Here is a 19715-nt window from a genome sequence, read left to right on the forward strand (position 1 = left end):
GCACTCTTTCCATGGGAAAATTTTTCACTGCCAATCGTACGGATTGTTTTATAGACTCCAAATTATCATGGCGTTTAGAGCAAGTCGTACTCTCTAAAACTGACCATAAATCATAATCCAGCGGATTAAGTTCGGGACTAGACGACGGCCAGTCTTCAGCTCTGATGAACTCCGAAACTTTCGTTTCCAACCACGATTGCGTAGACTGAGCTTTATGACCTAGCGCCGAGTCTTGCTGGAAGGACCATTCTTGATTATTGAACATGGTGTTGTTAAGGGGCTTCACTACCTTCTCAAGAACGGTATCTTGATACACTTATGCCGATGTTTTGATACCTTTTTCACAAAAGTATGGCTCAGTCACTCCTTCATAGCTAATACCCCACCAAACCATCACTGAAGTCGGATAGTGCCCACGTTGCACTCTGTCGACTAATTGGGAAGCTTCCTTAGAGCTTTGAGCATAAATACGGTCATTTTGTTTGTTAAAATCCTGCTCAAGTGTAAAAATTTTCTTATCCGTAAACAAAAAATTTCTATGACCTCCCTTTGCGTACCGCTTCAGTAGTTGTTTCGATTTTACCACCCTATTCTCTTTTAAATTATCAGTTAAGAAATGACCAGTATGTCTCTTATAGGCTGCAAGTCCTAAGTCATCTTTTAAAATACGCGACATGGTTCTAGGTGCTATCTTCATCTCCCGATATAGAATCTTTTGCTTTCGGACAGGATTTCTTTGAATTCTTTCCCTTACTGCTTTGACCACCTTTTTCGTACGAACACTACGTGGACGGCCAATCTTTTTCTGTCACAAACAGAGGAGGTCTCATTGCACCTATTAATAGCCCGGTACACAAACATTTTACTAATACCAAGCGTATGGAGAGTTTTAAAAATTGCGTTTGGCTCCATACCTACTTTGTGTAATGCAATCACAGCGATTCGGTTCTCTTTATCACCCCACTCCATTTTAATATCGCAAAATATTGTACAATGTATTGGCCCCAAAATGAGAAAACTCAATGAGCAATCATATAAAAATGACAGATTCCAAATTCAAACGTAATATTTTGTTCATTTTTAATTGTAACAGTATTTATGGCCAGACTAAGTATATATAGGTAGATACTAAACACCCAGGCAAAGAGCAAACAAACCTGTTCTTCACACAATGCCCTAAGTAGGAACCGAACTGGTGGAAGAGACCTCTTGTGAGTCCGCACGGGTAGGTACCACCGCCCTGCCTATTTCTGCCGTGAAGCAGTAATGCGTTTCGGTTTGAAGGGCGGGGCAGTTGTAACTATACTGAGACCTTATAACTTATATCTCAAGGTGGGCGGCGGCATTTACGTTGTAGATTTCTATGGGCTCCAGTAACCACTTAACACCAGGTGGACTGTGAGCTCTTGCACCTATATACGCCGTAAAAACCGTGACCGGTGCTTGAAGAGCTCAAAAGCACCCATAGTGGTTCCGGAATCCGATAAGACATGTTTTGGGCGACAGCGGCTTTGCTCTGCCCCGTCGTCTGGGTCGGATATGTAAAAATTGTGTTTTGATGACTAAATATCAGAAGGATCACGTTTCAATAGAATTTTTATTTTAAGAATATTAGATGTAAAACATTCTTAACTGCACCATATTATAATAATAGATTTATAACGAAATAATACTACAAAAAATATTGCATGTGATTTAATCACGTCTGAAAACAAATTTTCATTTTCAAATTTTTGCGTTCGTACACACTCCCAATTCATTATACATACAAAAATTACAAAATATCTATTCACATGTTCACATCACTACTATCATCGTGTTTACAGGATGTTACAAATTCCACGCGCAACTATAATACTGGTCGACAAAAACGATACAAAATCGCTTAAAATATTGGAAGACAGAATCGAACATTATTTTTAATTAGCTTTTCATATTATCCCAAAAACTTTAATTATTAGAGTGTATTGGGAGTTCTTTCGATGGATTTTTAAATATCTAAGAACATGGCAACACTGAACATAAAATGTCAGTGTTGCCAGTGAGTAGGGATTGGCCCGGTGCAGCCGAGAGCCTGCTGGGCCACGCCTTGCCCAGTATCATAGCTACTGCGATGCGACTCGTCGCGAATCTAATTACAACGTTCCTAAAATATATAATTTTATTCAAATTTTACAACTAAATTAATATGTACATTTACATAGCACAAAATACTTACATTGAAATGCACGTAACAACTTCGCCGCGTTTATTTATTTTGAGGTATCTAATCAATTTTACAGTACTTTTATTTTATTTAATAACATTGTTACAATTAATTTAACCTTACTTTTATTTTGAAATGGTAACGCTTATTTATTAACTTTTTACCGGAGCGCGTGAAACGAATGACGAATAACGATTGGATATTAAAAATATTTTCATAATAGCTTCATACCTACATTTGGTAAGAAACACAAAAACATTTTTATAACAATATTCCGATTACTTAAATTTTTTTTTATGTAGTTTAATCTGACTTAATATAAAAAAAATTATCAATTCGAAATTACATATTCTAATATTGAATTAAAATTTTACTTTAATTAAATTTATACATATACGTATATGTACATACATCATTCATATATCAGGCATCTAATTAAAGTAAAAAAAAAACCTTCAAATTGGTATTTAATGGAATCACTTTTTTAATAATAAATCTTAAGAAAATTTAAACAATTAAGTAACCGGTTTTCGGATCAACAAAATTCACGAAATCAAATTATGAAACGCGCACAGAAGCTGCCAATTGTTAATCAAAAACTCGAAAGAAAAGTGGCTTTGTTTAGTTACACTAATACTTAAACTTAATTAAAATAATGTAAAACAAAAAAAAAAACTTAATATTAAATCGGCGGATAATTCATTGATAACGCGTTACTTTCGCAAGGCTAAGATTCGGTGTTGTGCTTAGTGCGAGTTTCTTAACGTTCTCGATAGAGTAAAAGTTAACTCAAATTTGTCTCCAGTTGCAACAGCGCCCCTAGGCGCAAACATAGGTAAACTTTCCAACTGGTTAACTTCTATGATATAGAATTTTGTTGGAACAGTGCCCCTAGCGGCAAACGTAAGTAAACGTTCCACTGCATACAAATTTGAGTTAACTTTTACGCTATCGACAACGTTAAAAAACTCGCACCAAGCAGACTGGTGTCGCGGATCAATAAGCGAGTTGTACACTCGATTACAAAGCTTGTGGCTGCTAGTTCACGTTCGGCCACGGATACTCCGAAAGATTCGTAATTAAAAAAGAAATCATTACTGTTATTAAAACTGAAGTAGTGACATGCACTAGGTAGGTAATCTTGCACAAACATCTGCTGAATACAAGATAATCATCAATATTCTTTCTAATTTCTCTAGACATCTGCAGACGCGCTCTATTAGGTGTCGATTGAAGTCAGTTGACACTAAACATACCACTACGGGTACCAATGACCCATTTTAAACTTTCGCATTGAAACTGCACATAATTATCTTCTTATTGCTTTTGCACATTTGTCTTCATGCCTTTTTCTTACCAATTAATCTACAATTATTATACTTTTATTGTTTGTTTTGTTTATTTCGAGTAGCACTTGTCTTATACCGTTATCTACCCGCTATGGTAGAAGTAGGTACCAGAACGTGTTGGTATGATTAGTGTTAAAACTACTAATTGTTTAATTCCCATAATGAAAATTACAATTGCGCAGTAACCAATCCTACAATCGGATTTAAAAATTATACATATTCCTTAATTGGTAACATTGATGTTAGTTAATCGTTAACAATTTAAGAAGACGCAACAGAATGTATAGTATTTATAATAACAATCAATAATGTATAAATTTAAATTGAAAAAAAAAAACTACTCAATTCTGTGAATTACTGAAATTACGTACATTAGCAAAATTCCAGAAGAAGAAATGGTGCACGTCTATATTGAGACAACTGTTAAATATGTTTATTGTACAGTCGGCTACAAAAGTACATTGCTCGCTCAAGAACCCATCGCATGGCCCTACAGTGGACACGATCCATCGCGCGGCGGCTCTACTGATACCTACGCTGCCATAAATTTTATTGAGAAGACATTACTCAGCCGGTAACTTTATTTATATATTATAACATCAACTTTGACAAATATCAATCGTCGAAATTACCTATATGTTTTCTATCGCAGTGTTCGAATTCAAGGAATTTTCTTTTAATATAAATAAACGTATTTAAGTTATTTAGTAGATGGAGGATAGAAGTATGGAGGATCATCTTGTATAGGGGACAAGCTGAAAAAGTTTCCGCCTGTAAACAGCAAGTTGTTTTTGCAAGACTCACCGAAATAGCGCTAGTTTAGGAAATGAAAATGATAATGAATATGGCCGTTGTAAACAGAGTGTAGTGTGTTGAATTTAAAATTTTAATATTATTGTAACTAGTGTAGTTAAAAAAAATACAGTATTGAAAATTTCAACTATTTATTTTTATTATAATTTACGTAGGAAGTGTTTCTTTCCTTCGTGATTTAGTATCCTACTTTCATAGGTTATGGCGCTGTTTTTAAAATCATTCCTCTTGCGACAGTGGCGCCACCTTAATTGGCTCCTTTTGAGCGGATACTTTTTAAAACACAGAGATTGTGCTCCGTACTTTAGTAGTTGAAATAGAAGATCACTCTGTTTGTCAATATTAATAACTATCATTATGCATAATAATAAACTTGTAAGTGTATTGATTGATATATGATTTAGGTGACAAATATATATTTTTGGCGCTAAATACACCATTATTTAGAATGAAACGGTAGTTCCATAAAAAGCGTAAATAAGGTTAGGCCGGGCCGGTGATTGTCAACGTCATGTTAGTTTACTTTTAATGACCTACATTATACTGTAAATAAACAGTGTTCGTGGAATTTTCACAGTTCTCGCCGGATCTTCTCAGTGGATCGCGATTCTGATCCGGCGGTAGATTCTGCGAAGTACTGCTCTTGCTAGGGCTAGTGTTAGCAAATTCTCTCAGGTTGAGCCCGTGAGCTCACCTACCCGTCCGCAAGTAGCTAGAATAGCCCCTATAGGCGTTTAGATAGGGGAAAAATAATACTAATAATAATGGAATTAAATGCTTCGAAGCAATTTTGCAGCCGACTGCACACATCACCGGGTACTAACTATACATAATATTAGCCTGATTAATTCAACAGAGGTCCGTATGTAGTTCCTACCCAATAGGTAGTTAGTCGGATCTGAATTGTAAAAATTAAATGTTAAATACGTGTATTGTCACAATTATATAATAATAAATGAAACTTTCTTTAAAATCATTAAATTAAAATGGAATAATTCTACGAAATAAATCGTAGACTGTAAAAAAAAAACACAAGCACAGATTGTAATAATTACAATAAACAGTTTTTTTTTCTATTTTACGACCCGAGTCGTTCTGTGACGCGACAATTCAATGTAAACGAACCTTGTTTTTACACGGTCAAATTAAAATACGATTACTACGCGACTATTTCGTCTCCAAAATCAATGCAAATTGACATTTATGTTCAGCGCAATAAAAACCCTGTGTAATGTTCAGTTTCTAAACTTTACGATTTTATTTAAGTAACCCTTTGCGTAATATAAAGGATATCATAAAATCAAGTTAATTTAATCAAGCGAGGTAATTTACATGAAATCACAAACAGCTGAGAACCGACAGTTGAATGACCGCTCCCGACGTCTGACGACACGCGTCCGGCGATGTGCGTCCGACGGCATGCGTCCGGCGGCTCCTTCGAATCAGCGCCTACTTTTTTGGTATAAAATGTTGAACACGATAGGAACTGTCTCTACATTAATACTCTACTAACTCCTAAACTCTAATCTTAATGCAGAGACCTGAGGAAATAATCGTGTATCTTCTGAATCGGGTCAAGGCTTTTACCGCGCATTAGTAAATAATATTATTGCTTACGACTAACATTTTATTCATTAATTATTATATATACAAATAAAGTCGTTCGCTCGGAACTTTCTTACAACTAGTATATACAAGATGCTTTGGCTGATAACAGGTTAGACGCGTTCATTCCTTGGCTTATAAGCAAATAGAAGACGAAAACCAAACAACTGTCCCGCTCTAGTTCAAATGAATGAGGATGTTTTTATAGTTTTCGTCTTAAAACGGTTTCTGAGTAAACTGATATCTCTGCAAAAAACCGATAATTTTGAAGGTAGACGGATAAAATCGGTAGGCGAAATTAATAAGTTTAGTTTGTCTGACTGCCATCTGAAAAATACTATTTTTTTTATTCTTTGACGCTCTGTTGTGTTATTGTCTGTTCGATCTCGATTTGTTTTGAATACATTACGCGGTGAGTTCAACGAAACATTGAATATGAAAAATTGGAATTATTCTTAAGACATTATTAATTATGTATGCGACCCGATAACAAATGAGCGGACAAAAACATCCGGGAGAACGAGAGAGAGAGAGAGTGTGAGAGAGAGATGCTTCAGCTTTTACTCAGAAACCGAATCGGGATCCCGCTCGGGAACTTAGAAATTACATATTCGTATATTGTTTGGAACAAACCTAAAAACCTAATATACGTTTTATTGTAGAACGTCCTCGTGGCTTGAACTCGGTTTGGGAATTTCGATTTGTGACTCACAATTGTTACGTTTCACTGCTCGTATCCCGAAATACTATGGCAATCCATTATAAATGCAAAAACATTAAAAATAATTTACACGCATTAATGATTAAATTTACATTTTTTTATTAAACACACAAACTAAGACAAAGCGCCCACAAGAACGCGGCCGTCTTGATTATCGACAGATCGAAATTCCCAAACTGCATCACGAAATATTAGCTGGGGTTCGATCGCTTGTGGTTCTCCGGCGGGTCCTGGGCCTCGATCATCGGCTGGACTCGCGGCGAGACCGGCCTGAAGGTGCACTCGAGCGAGTCCGAGTCCGGGGTGCCCGGGGTGGAGGGGGTGAGTCTGTCCGCGGTGCACATCCGCTTCGAGTGCGGCGAGTCGGCGTCGTCGCAGCGCCGCTTCCCTATGAGCACAGTGGGCCGACTCACCGGACTGAAGTTCGACGCTCTGATCGCGATCGGGGACAGGCTCCGTCGGGTCGTGTACTTGCGCGTCGACGATGGCGACACCGCTGTTGAGAACCTAGAACGATTTCACAATTCCTTAAATAAAGGAACCCTTCAAAGATGAACGATTTAAAACACATACGCATTACGCGGGAATGCAGTCGCAATTGTTCCGTAGCATTTTTTCTATTGCTTAAATGTGTGGACGAGCTCACAGCCCACTTGGTGTTAAGTGGTTACTGGAGCCCATAGACATCAACAACGTAAATGCCGCCACCCAGCTTCCGTACGGGTAGGTACCACCACCCCGCCTATTTCTGCCGTGAAGCAGTAATCCGTTTCGGTTTGAAGGGTGGGGTAGCCGTTGTAACTATACTGAGACCTTAGAACTTATATCTCAAGGTGGGTGGCGCATTTACGTTATAGATGTCTATGGGCTCCGGTGACCACTTAACACCAGGTGGTTCGAGAATTCGTTCACCCATCCTAGCAATAAAAAAAAGGAATGGCACAATTGCGATTGCATTTCCGAAGATGACGGAACCTGGTACTTTGGCAATCCTGGGATTCCGTCACAGTACTACTGACTTACATTTGCAAACGCGGGAGTAGTGTTAAGGAAACTAAGATTTTCTTGACATTAGCGATATTCGCAACATTTCACCCCATCGTACGTAAAGTTATAAGTCAACAATAAAAGTACCTAGGTATCCTAGTAGGGGAGTTGGCTAGGCCGGCCAGCGTGAGGTCTTCACAGGATTGGCCCATCTGCATGGCGGTGTGGACCTCCCGCTCGTGCGCGACCTCACGCGTGTTGCTGACGTCAGCGCACTCCTCCGCCCGTAGCTGGTTCACGCGACCCAACCGAGGGCCCCACGCGTTTTGGGCCTGGAATTCGAATTGCTAATATTGGTTTATAAATTGTTGGATTCAATGCGAGTTCTCTTCACGACCCTCGATCGAAGTAAACCGATTTGATCCCGAGAACAAAATTAACACTTGTGTACATCTTATATATAAAATTCTCGTGTCACAATGTTAGTTAACATACTCCTCTGAAACGGTTTGACCGATTTTAATGAAGTTTTTTATATGCATGTTCAGTAGGTCTGAGAATCGGCTACTATTTATTTTTTATACCCCTAAATGATAAGGATTGTCCCACCCCTAACATTTATTTTTTTATTTTTTGACCAATTTTTTTTTTGTTATAATGAGGCATTATGTGGTTGACTGAGGTTTTGTTATTTTTATATTCCCTCATCGTTCACAGAGAAGAAATTCCCTAGAAATTTCATATATGGTAAAACAACGTTTGTCGGGTCCGCCAGTTTATTTATAATTTCTAAAGTCTGGTCTACATAAGGCCGCGTGCCGAAGCTGGTTGATACAAAGAGGTCAAACTCTTACAAGTACAGCTAAGCCCTTCGCACCGAAGCCTTGGGTGGCTTAGCAGCGAAACGGTGAGGGAACCTACCCGTGCGACCTTACAATACACTACGACCAGTAACCATAAAATATAGTTATAAGTTTAAAAGTATGTACACCATATCGCCACGCAGATGCCTTTGAACCAAAAGGCGCATATTCTCAAACTGTGCCGCATAGTAATGTTCACGAAGGCTCACGATTGCCAGTTGGCAATGTGTCGACACACAATCTGATCCCGTTATCACGTGGCCGATACAGTCAATGCTGGCACGAGATCGATTCAATTAACCGCTGACCCAGTATTTGCGTTGATAAATGTGTCAAATTGCAGATTCATAGTCGTTCTTTCAACGTTTTTATATTAGGCTTTCGGTCTCAACGAGAGTCTTCCATACGTTTCTAGAAGGCATAGCCGCTTGGACTACTACAAGACTGCGACACCAATTAGATAGGTTCACCATTTGCCGATTACTGCTACTAAGCTACGCTAAGCTTTTTATTTTTCGTCAATTACCAATGAGATTCTCTACGAACTTTACAAGGTTTTAAACATTTTTGGATCCAGACGATCATCTCACAAAAAATGTACTTCTTTATTATTTAGGTCAAACGAACCAAACTTTGTATTTGGAGGATGTTATGAGCCCTAATGGTGTCGATTTGAATATTAGAATGGCTGTTCGTCTAGCACTGGGCTTTACCTTGCTAACCTGCCTAGTGGGCAGCAGTTTTGATATCCATGGGTTCTGACAATCGCTTAACACCATGAAAAAGCACGACTTGGACATCTACGATAATATAACCAAAATAAATATTTACTAAAAATTGTGCTCGGCTTAAAATTGTGCAACTTACAGCAATATTGTGAGTGACCTGAGGCGTATGCGACATAGGACTGAAACTGCCGCTACTAAAACGTCGCGTCCTCGACAGATTATTGTTCGAGAACATACTAAAGATCGATGTGTTCCTGAAACAATAATTATACACATAATTTGACAGCGCTCCAACATGTACCTACGCACTTTCCTAATTAAACAATGCAGGATTTAATAAATAAATTTTGAGCATAATGTTTTCGTTAACGACCAATTACAGAGGTGATGTAGCAGGTTAACATCTTTACAATTACCGTTATATTCAAACATCAACGATCTCGTTATCTAGACATAATGAACTTACGGATGAACAACGGTGCGATCTGTTCGATATATTTGTAGGAGTCAACGTTTTAATGTAATATTTCGTTCTTTCCATTCCTAATGTTCAATGATAAAACATCGTCTTGCTCATTTAGAATTTCTCAATCAGGAGGCAGACAAACCTGCACAGCAAATAATTCGAGCAAACATTTATTTCAAAATTTTCAATTTGGTCGTTATGAGACCACACGGTTTCACTTAAATTATTAATTAATATTAAAACAATACTTTATAACGTCTATTAAATGTCGCAAAATAATTTACGAGGTTTTTGATTTACTTCACGACAGTACTATCTGATACACCTGAATAATATTTTTGAATCTAGAACGGAGGGTGGAAAAAAGGTCGAAAGCTTCTGTATTTGTGAGTCAAAATTTTAATGCCCAGTCCTGGTTATAGAAGTTTTAGAAGCACTGAGATTTAGGAAACACTGGGGCGTTCGGACGTCAGTCTACTGCGAGGAACAAACACGAAACTGGGGCAAATGCAACCCGTAGAAAAACACAGTGCACTTAGTGTGCACTCTCCCCGCGTCTCACTTGGCCTCCGTCCAGTGCCCAACTGCTATTTTTCATTATTATTATTATTAATGCATAACACAATAACGATCGACTGTGAATAGCGGTATAGCGTTCGCGACCCATGAAGTCCCAGCCGTCTCCCTATGTTTTCATTTTATCCTGAAAATCTTAGTTATGTACTGTACAAACGATGTAGCAGCCCACTAAGTTTCTCACTTTCAGCTAGAGCCCGTGAGCTCACCTACTGGTCTGCGCGAAGTTGCAATAGCCCCTTAGGCTATTGCAACTTCACGGATCGTTTGGAACCTCTGGGTCTGCGGAGGGACTTCGGTTCCCTCTGTATTTTGTACCGTATGTTCCATGGGGAGTGCTCTGAGGAATTGTTCGAGATGATACCGGCATTTCGTTTTTACCATCGCACCGCCCGCCACCGGAGTAGAGTTCATCCATACTACCTGGAGCCACTGCGGTCATCCACAGTGCGTTTCCAGAGGTCTTTTTTGCCACGTACCATCCGGCTATGGAATGAGCTTCCCTCCACGGTGTTTCCCGAGCGCTATGACATGTCCTTCTTCAAACGAGGCTTGTGGAGAGTATTAAGCGGTAGGCAGCGGCTTGGCTCTGCCCCTGGCAGTGCTGAAGTCCATGGGCGACGGTAACCACTCACCATCAGGTAGGCCGTATGCTCGTCTGCCTACAAGGGCAATAAAAAAAAAGGCTACCAACGATTAAGTAGAGGAAAAAAGATGCGTAGTGTTCGTTAGTCGTGAACGTTTAGCGCCGGGAGCCTTTGCTTGTCGAACCCGTCGCTTGCGACGAAGGGCTCCGCGAGTAAACTAGCCCACAGACACAGCCCACTGAGTTTCTCGCCGGATCTTCTCAGTGGATCGCGTTTCCGATCCGGTGGTACATTCTGCGAAGCACGGCTCTCGCTAGGGTTTGTGTTAACAACAACATCAGGTGACACGCTGAGATGGTCTCTCTAGCTAGACCGTCAGCTTAGGTAGGAAAAAAAAGTGGATTCCAGTACGATTCAGGCATATTGTAACACGATTCTTTTGTTTCCAACACTTTACAGACTCAATTAGTTCTACATTACCGGTTTACGTAGTATATTAGGATTGCGTGCGCATCACAAGCACGCACATTCGCTAAAAATGCATCCAACATCAATCGACGCGGTAACAAAACAATTTAGATTGAGCTTTTGTGAAAGCTTTTATCAAAAATAACGTTGTGAATTGAAAATTCTTAACACGACATTAAGTAATCGGAAATGGGCTTATCCTCTAGACCGAGAAACTACGATATTATAATTTTATCTTGCGTCATATAATATCGAGGCAAACGTCTGCCAGGCTCATCGAAATGTATGCAGGTATGCGATTTCCTCGTCCCAAGTTATTGCTCCAACCTAATTTGAGACTTATGTCCGTAAGTATACGATTTAACTCATTTTACTTTGCGAACTCTACCCATAATCCCTACCTTGAACACTGTATGAGAGGTGCGTCGCGATTTCGCATCGATACCCCATACAGATCACACAATAGACAAGGGATATGTCGAAACAGAAACAAATATACAATCAATTCGTGGCCAAAGGAATATTTTGGTTTGTCGTGTGAAAAGGCCGCATCAATTGTCGCGTAATTGAACTTCCAAAGAGGATGTGAATGTGTACGAGTTGATAGTCGGACAGGATGCACGTGATTCCACCTCGACGCTAATATCCTGTTCAATTGGATGCTGGATGTGCGAATTCTAAGTTAACAGATTCCATTGGTCATGAAACTAGCTGAATAACAATGTTTTTTACGCTCATTAGATGGTAGAGTGAAGCGGCTTAAAAACCGTATCTTGTGCCAAAGCCATCAACTACATAAACGTTTTGAGAGCTTTGAGAGCTTCCGATGTCCCGAACGGGTTGGTGACAAATTCCAGCTTATTTCTGCCGCAAGCCATGTCAATCAAATGTGGGACAGTCTTTCCAACTATGAATGAACTGAGACTTCACTAAGGATGGGTGCATTCACGTTGTGATTGCTATGTACTGTGTTAACATTAGGGGGACTGTGAGCTAGGCTAGGCTATACGGTGCTCTAAAAAAACTTTTTTCTTCCAGTTTTTTTTTTGTACCTTTTCGCTAAGGGACTATTCCAGCTACGCCGTGACGCTGATCCTAGCAAGAGCCGTACTTCGCAGCTTCCACCACCGTATTGGAATCGCGACCCACTAAGACGATCCGGCGAGAAACTAGGCGGGCTGTGTCTATGGGTCTGGCAGTTAAGACTTTTCAACGCCCCTGAGCCTGTTCCACTAATGCTATTTGGTGGAAACAATATTCAATTTACGTTTATTAATAAACGGATTGATGTAATTAATTTTGTATAAATACGAAACATGATACGGTAGCAAGAATTAGAACATGCAACGACAAATTGAAACGTTTTCAAATATGTATAATCGAATGCAAAACGCATATTACAAAACAGTTAATACGATACAACGATTCAAACAAAACAAGATGCCGTTACGTTTCATAGCGAATAACAATAGCATTCGAACACAATATCAATTTCAATTACTGTTATGACTACGGGCAATTAAATGCGAACACTGAACTGAAGAATATTGAATTTCTATTCTTACTTAAAAAAAAAAAAGTTCCTTTTTTGAGTTTCCGATGTATCGACTATCTTTAGTATCCACCATATCGCCTATTTTTACCGAGAGGGAGTATGCGTTCCGATCTTAATCTGTGAACACAATAGACATCGATCTGGTGTCTCAGAGACAGCTTTCATTTTATGATGTCTATACGGCAATCGCTTAACGCCAGGTCGTTGATACAAGTAGAACAATGAATCAAAATCATGATAATAATTGTAAATAGACATGCTTTAACAAAAACCGACTTCAAGTAGAAAAAAAAAAGATATTCCAAAACAAATTATCATACACTAAAAACAATAATCATCGAAATCGTTTGGCGTGATATTGAGTTATTCATCTAGTTATCGCGTACTTAATGCAAATTTAAGACTTATATGGTTTTCTCATGGACACCATTATCAGAACTGGACTTATGACTTGAAATGGGACTACACGGGAAGCATCAGCTTTCTAATAAAAAAAAGAATCATCATTATTGATTCACCCAGACAAAAGTTATGAGGTAACAAACATAAAAAAAACATGCAGTTGAATTGAGAACCTCCTCCTTTTTTGAATTCGGTTAAAATGAGTTAACCGTGAAAGTATTTAAATGGGAGAAGTCCAAGTTAAGACCTTCTGACAGCATTCTGCCCTGTTATTATTAGTCAAATATAAGGTTATAAGATAGGCACCGAAACTCCCGATCCTTGTGACACCAGCTTTATTCACTCTAAGGCAGCGCTCGGGGAACTTTTTTAATTAGGTATTACCCCAAAATATTTTTGTGAAGTTGATATTACCCCATGGCGAAGAACAAAAAAAAACGAAATCGCTTCTTTTTAGTATCTTTCATATTATAGCCCCCATGATAATTTTGAAAAGAAAACAATAACTAAAAATTTCACGATTCTAAAGAAGTTTCACTTCAATATACTTTGTACTCGCAAAAGTTTCATTTTTACCCCCCAATATTTAATTTTACCGCTGCCCTAAGGTAACATAACCCTCGACTACATATCGATAAAACTACATAAGGGAAGCGAAACGAACTTCTATCTCCCGGAATAATTTTAATGTGACGATGAAAACACCAGTCAAGCAAACTGCTAGGCCTTTATTTAAGTTTGATTTATTTCTATGTGCAAAGAAAAGTGCGTAGACTAAATTTACATTAACAACAATCGTGTCAATCATTCGTTCAGAACTTAAAAAACAAAATAAACAATGCATCATAAGGATGAGATCCCTCCGCTTCAATAAGAGCTCTAGGGTGCCACAATATTTACTTATCTTCTGAACAATGGCATTCATTCTATTTACAAACGAAAAAGGAACTACAAAGTAAAAAACAATACTGCAAAACGTGACTGAAGGATGTAAGTAAAATAAAAAAATTAGAATAAGGCTATCTACCTAATCTATTCCTAAAGATCAAAACGCACGAATGCTCAGCGCCAAAAGTACGTGATCTGATACTCGTGCGGGCTGACAATACCTAACACCAGTAAAAATTAGAATCGGGAAAGAGAGCACTAAAAATATGAAAAGGAAAAAAAAAAACAGAAATACTAGTGCTATGATTGAGTTAAGGCGGGGGTTCTCAAACTTATTTTGTCTACTGCCCACTTCAAGAATAAATTATTTTTAGCGCCCCCAATTTTTCACCTACTCAAAAACCACTATATCGACAGCTCAGTCGGTGTCTAAGAATCCTCCTAGATGAAATTACAAATCACCTCCCAAGCATCTACACAAAGGCCCCTTTTTTCTCTGGGTCACTTACCGCCTTCCCTTTAGGCCTGCAGCGTCCACGAGGGGGCGTCATGGCCCACTTTGGGAAAGGCTGAGCTAAGAGGATGTAGTGAAGTATCAGCAGCTAGAAGTGGCCGAGGTCACGTATCCGTGTCCGCTGGTAATTATGGCCGTCAGCGCAAAACTGACCTAACCCACAATTTTTCACATTCGTTCTCTTATATTGCAATTCATTTGAAACATAATAAATGTTGATGAAAAACCACCCATAGTGTAACTATATCATTAAACATTATTTTTGCGCGTGTTATTATAGCTTACGAAGCAGTGTAAAAGTAAATTCAAACCTCATTATCTCCATACTAACTATGATAAGCTTAGGCCACTTTTGCGCTGACGGTCTCAATTAACCTTTTGCATATCGAGAGGTGAAAGGTTATTTGGTTTTAGCGACATTTTTGCAAATGTTACAGGAGAGCCATTGAAAGTTTTTTTTTTATGGCTTAGATGGGTGGACGAGCTCACAGCCCACCTGGTGTTAAGTGGTTACTGGAGCCCATAGAAATCTACAACGTAAATGCCGCCGCCCACCTTGAGATATAGGTTATAAGGTCTCAGTATAGTTACAACTGCCCCGCCCTTCAAACCGAAACGCATTACTGCTTCACGGCAGAAATTGGCAGGGTGGTGGTACCTACCCGCGCGGACTCACAAAAGGTCCTACCACCGGTTAGAAAGTTTAAAATTCGGAAAAATATCGTTAAAACAAAACTTCTTCAGTTATTTGAACGGAGTAAACTTAATTAAAATTCAATTAGAAACATCGAATTGTTTAATTTTATGTCGCATATTAAGCGAAATGTCGCTTAAACCAAACAGCCTTTCACCCCTCGATATTATTATCAGATGATCGTATGACCTCTGATATTATAATTTAATTAATCGGATTCAACTGCTCATCCCAAGCGGGAACAATACATTGTAGTTATGGCCTTTCGAGTTTTACGTCAGCTTACTTATTCTATAAACTTGAACAAACCATGTAAAGATGCACAAATAGGTTGTTAAGAAATTTGTCTAAGCAGGGAAAAGAATGCGGAGGAGGTGAGCGTAATGCATATTGATAGGGGCCCCTTAAACCTACACTAGTCGCAAATCCACTGGCATTCTCCAAATTCCTCTCATTCCTCATCCGCACGCTGAAGAATTGCTCAGACATCCGTTACATTACAGACCTTAAATACCAACAATGCTATTGAATCTTCTCATTAAATCCACTTAAACGCTGCACACGCTACATAACAAAACATGTTATTCATGTTATGTTTTGACTACACGCGTTATCAACAAATGCATTCAGTTAATTGGCTCAAAAATATTTTATTTATTCATTAACGTCACCATCTGCAATCAGAATATTGTATGTGATAATGATGATAAATATCTCGATCGAGATTCTAAGTGGAACATTGCACGCGATTTTATATTTTATCTCATTTTTAATGACTAGCCATGTCCGATTGGTGGTACTGGGCTTTTTTATATACATATTTTCAATCAAGTTATAGCTCTGATCATATGAGTAGACTATTATCAAAGGCGGCAATCTGACTTTTGGACAATGATTGGTAAATCAGAAAAACGAATTATTGACTTTGTATTCCATTAGCAGTCACAAAACTCTTCGGAACGACATCTTAGATAAATAACAGGTTAACTATTAACCTTTATTTAATGCAGGTTTTGAACTGTATTCTTTGAAGGAGACGATTATATTCAAATAAATCTGTATTGACATATCAATAAAAAATTTTTGTCCAAATGTACAGATTGCCGCCTTTGATAATAGACGACTCATATATACTTGATTAAAGTTTTTTTTTATTGCCCTTACAGGCAGACGAGCATACGGCCCACCTGATGGTGAATAGATATCGTCGCCCATGGACGTCAGCAATGCCAGGGGCACAGCCAAGCCGCTGCCTACAGTTTAATAGTCTCCACAGGCCTCGCTTGAAGGACATGTCATAGCGCTCGGGAAACACTGTGGAGGGGAGCTCATTCTAAAGCCGGATGGTACGTGGCAAAAAAGATCTCTGGAAGCGCACTGTGTATGAACTCGGTGGATCCAGGTAGTATGGATGAACACTACTCCGGTGGCGGGCGGTGCGATAGTAAAAACTAGATGATGGGATCATCTCAAACAATTCCTCAGAGCACTCCCCATGGAACATACAGAATGTCAATATAGTATGTTTTAAGTTTTAAAGTAAATTATCTAGGGTTAGATCTAGGCCGAAAATGATATCGGCCTAAGATCGGTCGCATACGGAATATGAAACTGGCTAGTTCATACTTAAGTTTCTCAAAATTATTTTAAGGGATAGAAATTTGCACATGATCAATGCCATAACACTAGCAAAAATATCAAATGACTATGCATGTATGTTATGAAATTTAGCTTAGCATATTAACATTATTTTATGGTGAAGTTCATTACTTTTCAGGTTTGCCTTCCAGAAATTATCCTTTTTCAGGAAATGTTTGTGAAAATGATAGGATTTTTTATTAATTAGGACAAGTTAAATGTTATAATTAGGATACTCCTAGTTAGAATGCCACAAAATACAGAGCTGGTACAAGCAACAGACTTGTAGTAAGTATAGAGATTCATAAACAATAAAAATAATATCTTTTTAATCAATATGAAAATGTTCTTTCTGCATATGCAATTTATCTATTAGTTTTATTTTTATTTTTAATAATGATAATAAATAATGTTTTTTTTTTTGTGACAAGGTTAATTTAGTTAGTGATGTTTCTTTTTTAAAATATAATATAGTTAAGCAGCTTTTATTCAGCAAGCGATGTTTGTAAGTTGAGGAGGATGATGGTGAGATGGACACATGAGCTTCTTCATTTTCTAGATGGACAGGTGAGCTCATGTCCTACTCAATATTAGTTGTTTATGTAGCCCATTATTACCACAATGTGATAGCTACCACCATCCATATTGCACACTACTGCTAGTAGACATAGGTTGCTGATTGCAATGTAATGGTTTAAATACTCTGAGAAAATCAGTGAATTGACACCATAATATAAATGCCCTAATCCAAGTTTCAAGATGAAACCTGAGGTATAACCAATGCAGGCTCTTAAACAAAAGTGTTTTCTGTTGATTGATGAAGTGTGATTTTAGTTGCAATGAGATTCTTTATAATTTGTATTTTGAATATATTTTTCTAAATAATCTTCTATATTACTACAAATATAGATATAAAGTTAATTTTTCTATGTTGAATGTATCTTTACAAATATTAACTGTATATGCATACCATGTAACGCTGTTATGGTAATAGTGTGTAACCATAATGTGCTAAAGAGAACCAAAAATAAAATATGTACTTTTCGGTTTCAAAAAAAACTGGTTTTCATATAATGCAGTGTGGCAATAAAAACATAATGCATATTATTGGTTTTCGAAGTAACTCAACTGTAAACCAATTTTTTTTAAAGCAACTACTTCCAACAGTTTAAGCTTTGTTATTTAATCTATTTTCAATTAACAAATTACTTCTAATACCTACTAAATGCTTGCTTTCAGAACAAATCTGTCAAAATACATTTTATGAAAAAGAAAACATACTGTAAAGCCACTAACACAGCGTCTAACACGTCGTAACACTCGACTGGAACTGTCTCACAGCTGTCATGCTTAATCAAAACATTATATGCCAAATTGATTGCAAAGATCGATATATAATACACAAACACGGCTAAATACGGGTACAGCACCCACTGACGACCTGAGCAGCTGTCAAAAATAGGCAGGCAGCATAGCAACAACCATAATGTAGAACCACAGAGGCGTGTGCATCAATGTGTACTTTACCTGGGTGTCGTGTTGGTCGTGAGCGACGTGGCCGCTGTGGAGGCCGCCTCATTGATCAGAGGTGCGCTGCTGCACCTTTTCAATATGTTAGGAGCGTCCACATCCATTATCTTACAGCCACCATTCGTGCACTGACGTACTATGTAGCTATGTGCATCGGATCGCCGATATGATTCGTTCTATAGTTTATATAACACTGCAAGTGCACTTGCCGACGTTTTAAAGATTATCGGACTTTAAGGTTAAAGCTACCCATACATTATTTATTACAGGTAAATCAAAAGATATTCTAAATAAAAACGAAAATACGCTAATACTTGAGAAGCTAAAAAAGTGGCTCAAAGCTGACCTGTCAAACCGCCGAAATAAGGCAGCGTTCTGATAGTTGCAAATGTTGTCAAAACATTGATTTTAGAGGATATTGTGTCCACTTACTTCTAAGAAATATTTATTGTTAAGATTTAATTTCCATTTATTTTGAAATCAAATCAAAAATCTAGTAAAAATACGAGTGTTATACAATGCAAGTATTTCTCGATCACACTATTAATCAAAGGGAATAAATTGATGCAAACTATTTTGAACGCGTTTTACGTCAAAAATCTTTAAATTTAGTTACGGTTATTGGTTTATCGACTATTCAGCACACTAATGGTTTATTTTTTTTTTTTTTATTGCCTAGATGAGTTGACGAGCTCACGGCCCAACCGGTGTTGAGTGGTTACCGGAGCCCTTAGACATCTACAATGTAAATGCTGCCACCCACCTTGAGACATGAGTTCTATGGCCTCATTTGTAACAGTACAATGGCTGCCCCACCCTTCAAGCCGAAACGCATTACTGCTTCACGGCAGAAATAGGCAGGGTGGTGATACCTGAAAAAAAAAAAAAAAAAAAAAAAAAAAAAAAAAAAAAAAAAAAAAAAAAAAAAAAAAAGGTGGTGATACCTACCCGTGCGGACTCACAAGACGTCCTATCACCAGTAATTACGCAAATTGTAATTTGTTAAGTACGTATTTCATTAGAATAATTTATACCCGCCTGCGCCTGTGGGATTCGAACACAGGTGCATCGCTAAATACGAATGCACTGGACGTCTTATCTCTTAGGCCACGATGACTTCACACT

At 38.1% G+C, this 19715-nt stretch overlaps 1 protein-coding gene across 5 annotated transcripts; it reads right to left on the reverse strand.

Moving 5' to 3' along the window:
* Nucleotides 1-1680: 1680 nt before the first annotated feature.
* LOC101739918 (P2R1A-PPP2R2A-interacting phosphatase regulator 1) lies at nt 1681-18972 on the reverse strand. Of its 5 annotated transcripts, none has more exons than XM_038010515.2 (5): nt 18588-18728; nt 9739-9880; nt 9412-9526; nt 7829-8028; nt 1681-7201 (listed from the first exon to the last, which is right to left on the reverse strand). In XM_038010515.2, the coding sequence occupies exons 3-5, from the start codon at nt 9505-9507 to the stop codon at nt 6886-6888; spliced, it is 612 nt and encodes a 203-aa protein (XP_037866443.1). In that variant the 5' UTR covers nt 9508-9526; nt 9739-9880; nt 18588-18728; the 3' UTR covers nt 1681-6885. The 5 variants fall into 5 exon arrangements, with proteins under 5 accessions (XP_037866443.1, XP_062524372.1, XP_062524373.1 ...); XM_062668388.1 differs by lacking the exon at nt 18588-18728 and adding an exon at nt 18342-18531; XM_062668389.1 differs by lacking the exon at nt 18588-18728 and adding an exon at nt 18342-18528 and having other exon boundaries at nt 7829-8013.
* Nucleotides 18973-19715: the final 743 nt, after the last annotated feature.

This window comes from Bombyx mori, chromosome 4 (assembly GCF_030269925.1).
Source record: "Bombyx mori chromosome 4, ASM3026992v2".
Taxonomy (NCBI): domain Eukaryota; kingdom Metazoa; phylum Arthropoda; class Insecta; order Lepidoptera; family Bombycidae; genus Bombyx; species Bombyx mori.

What these genes read in the sequence shown, in the direction of transcription:
- LOC101739918 (XM_038010513.2), bottom strand. Translation starts at nt 18,694, where the DNA reads ATGGATGTGGACGCTCCTAACATATTGAAAAGGTGCAGCAGCGCACCT. An exon ending in ACGACCAACACGACACCCAG is followed by an intron (nt 9,527 to 18,587) that starts GTAAAGTACACA and finishes TTATTGTTTCAG; the next exon opens with GAACACATCGATCTTTAGTA. An exon ending in AGGTCACTCACAATATTGCT is followed by an intron (nt 8,029 to 9,411) that starts GTAAGTTGCACA and finishes AACCAATATTAG; the next exon opens with CAATTCGAATTCCAGGCCCA.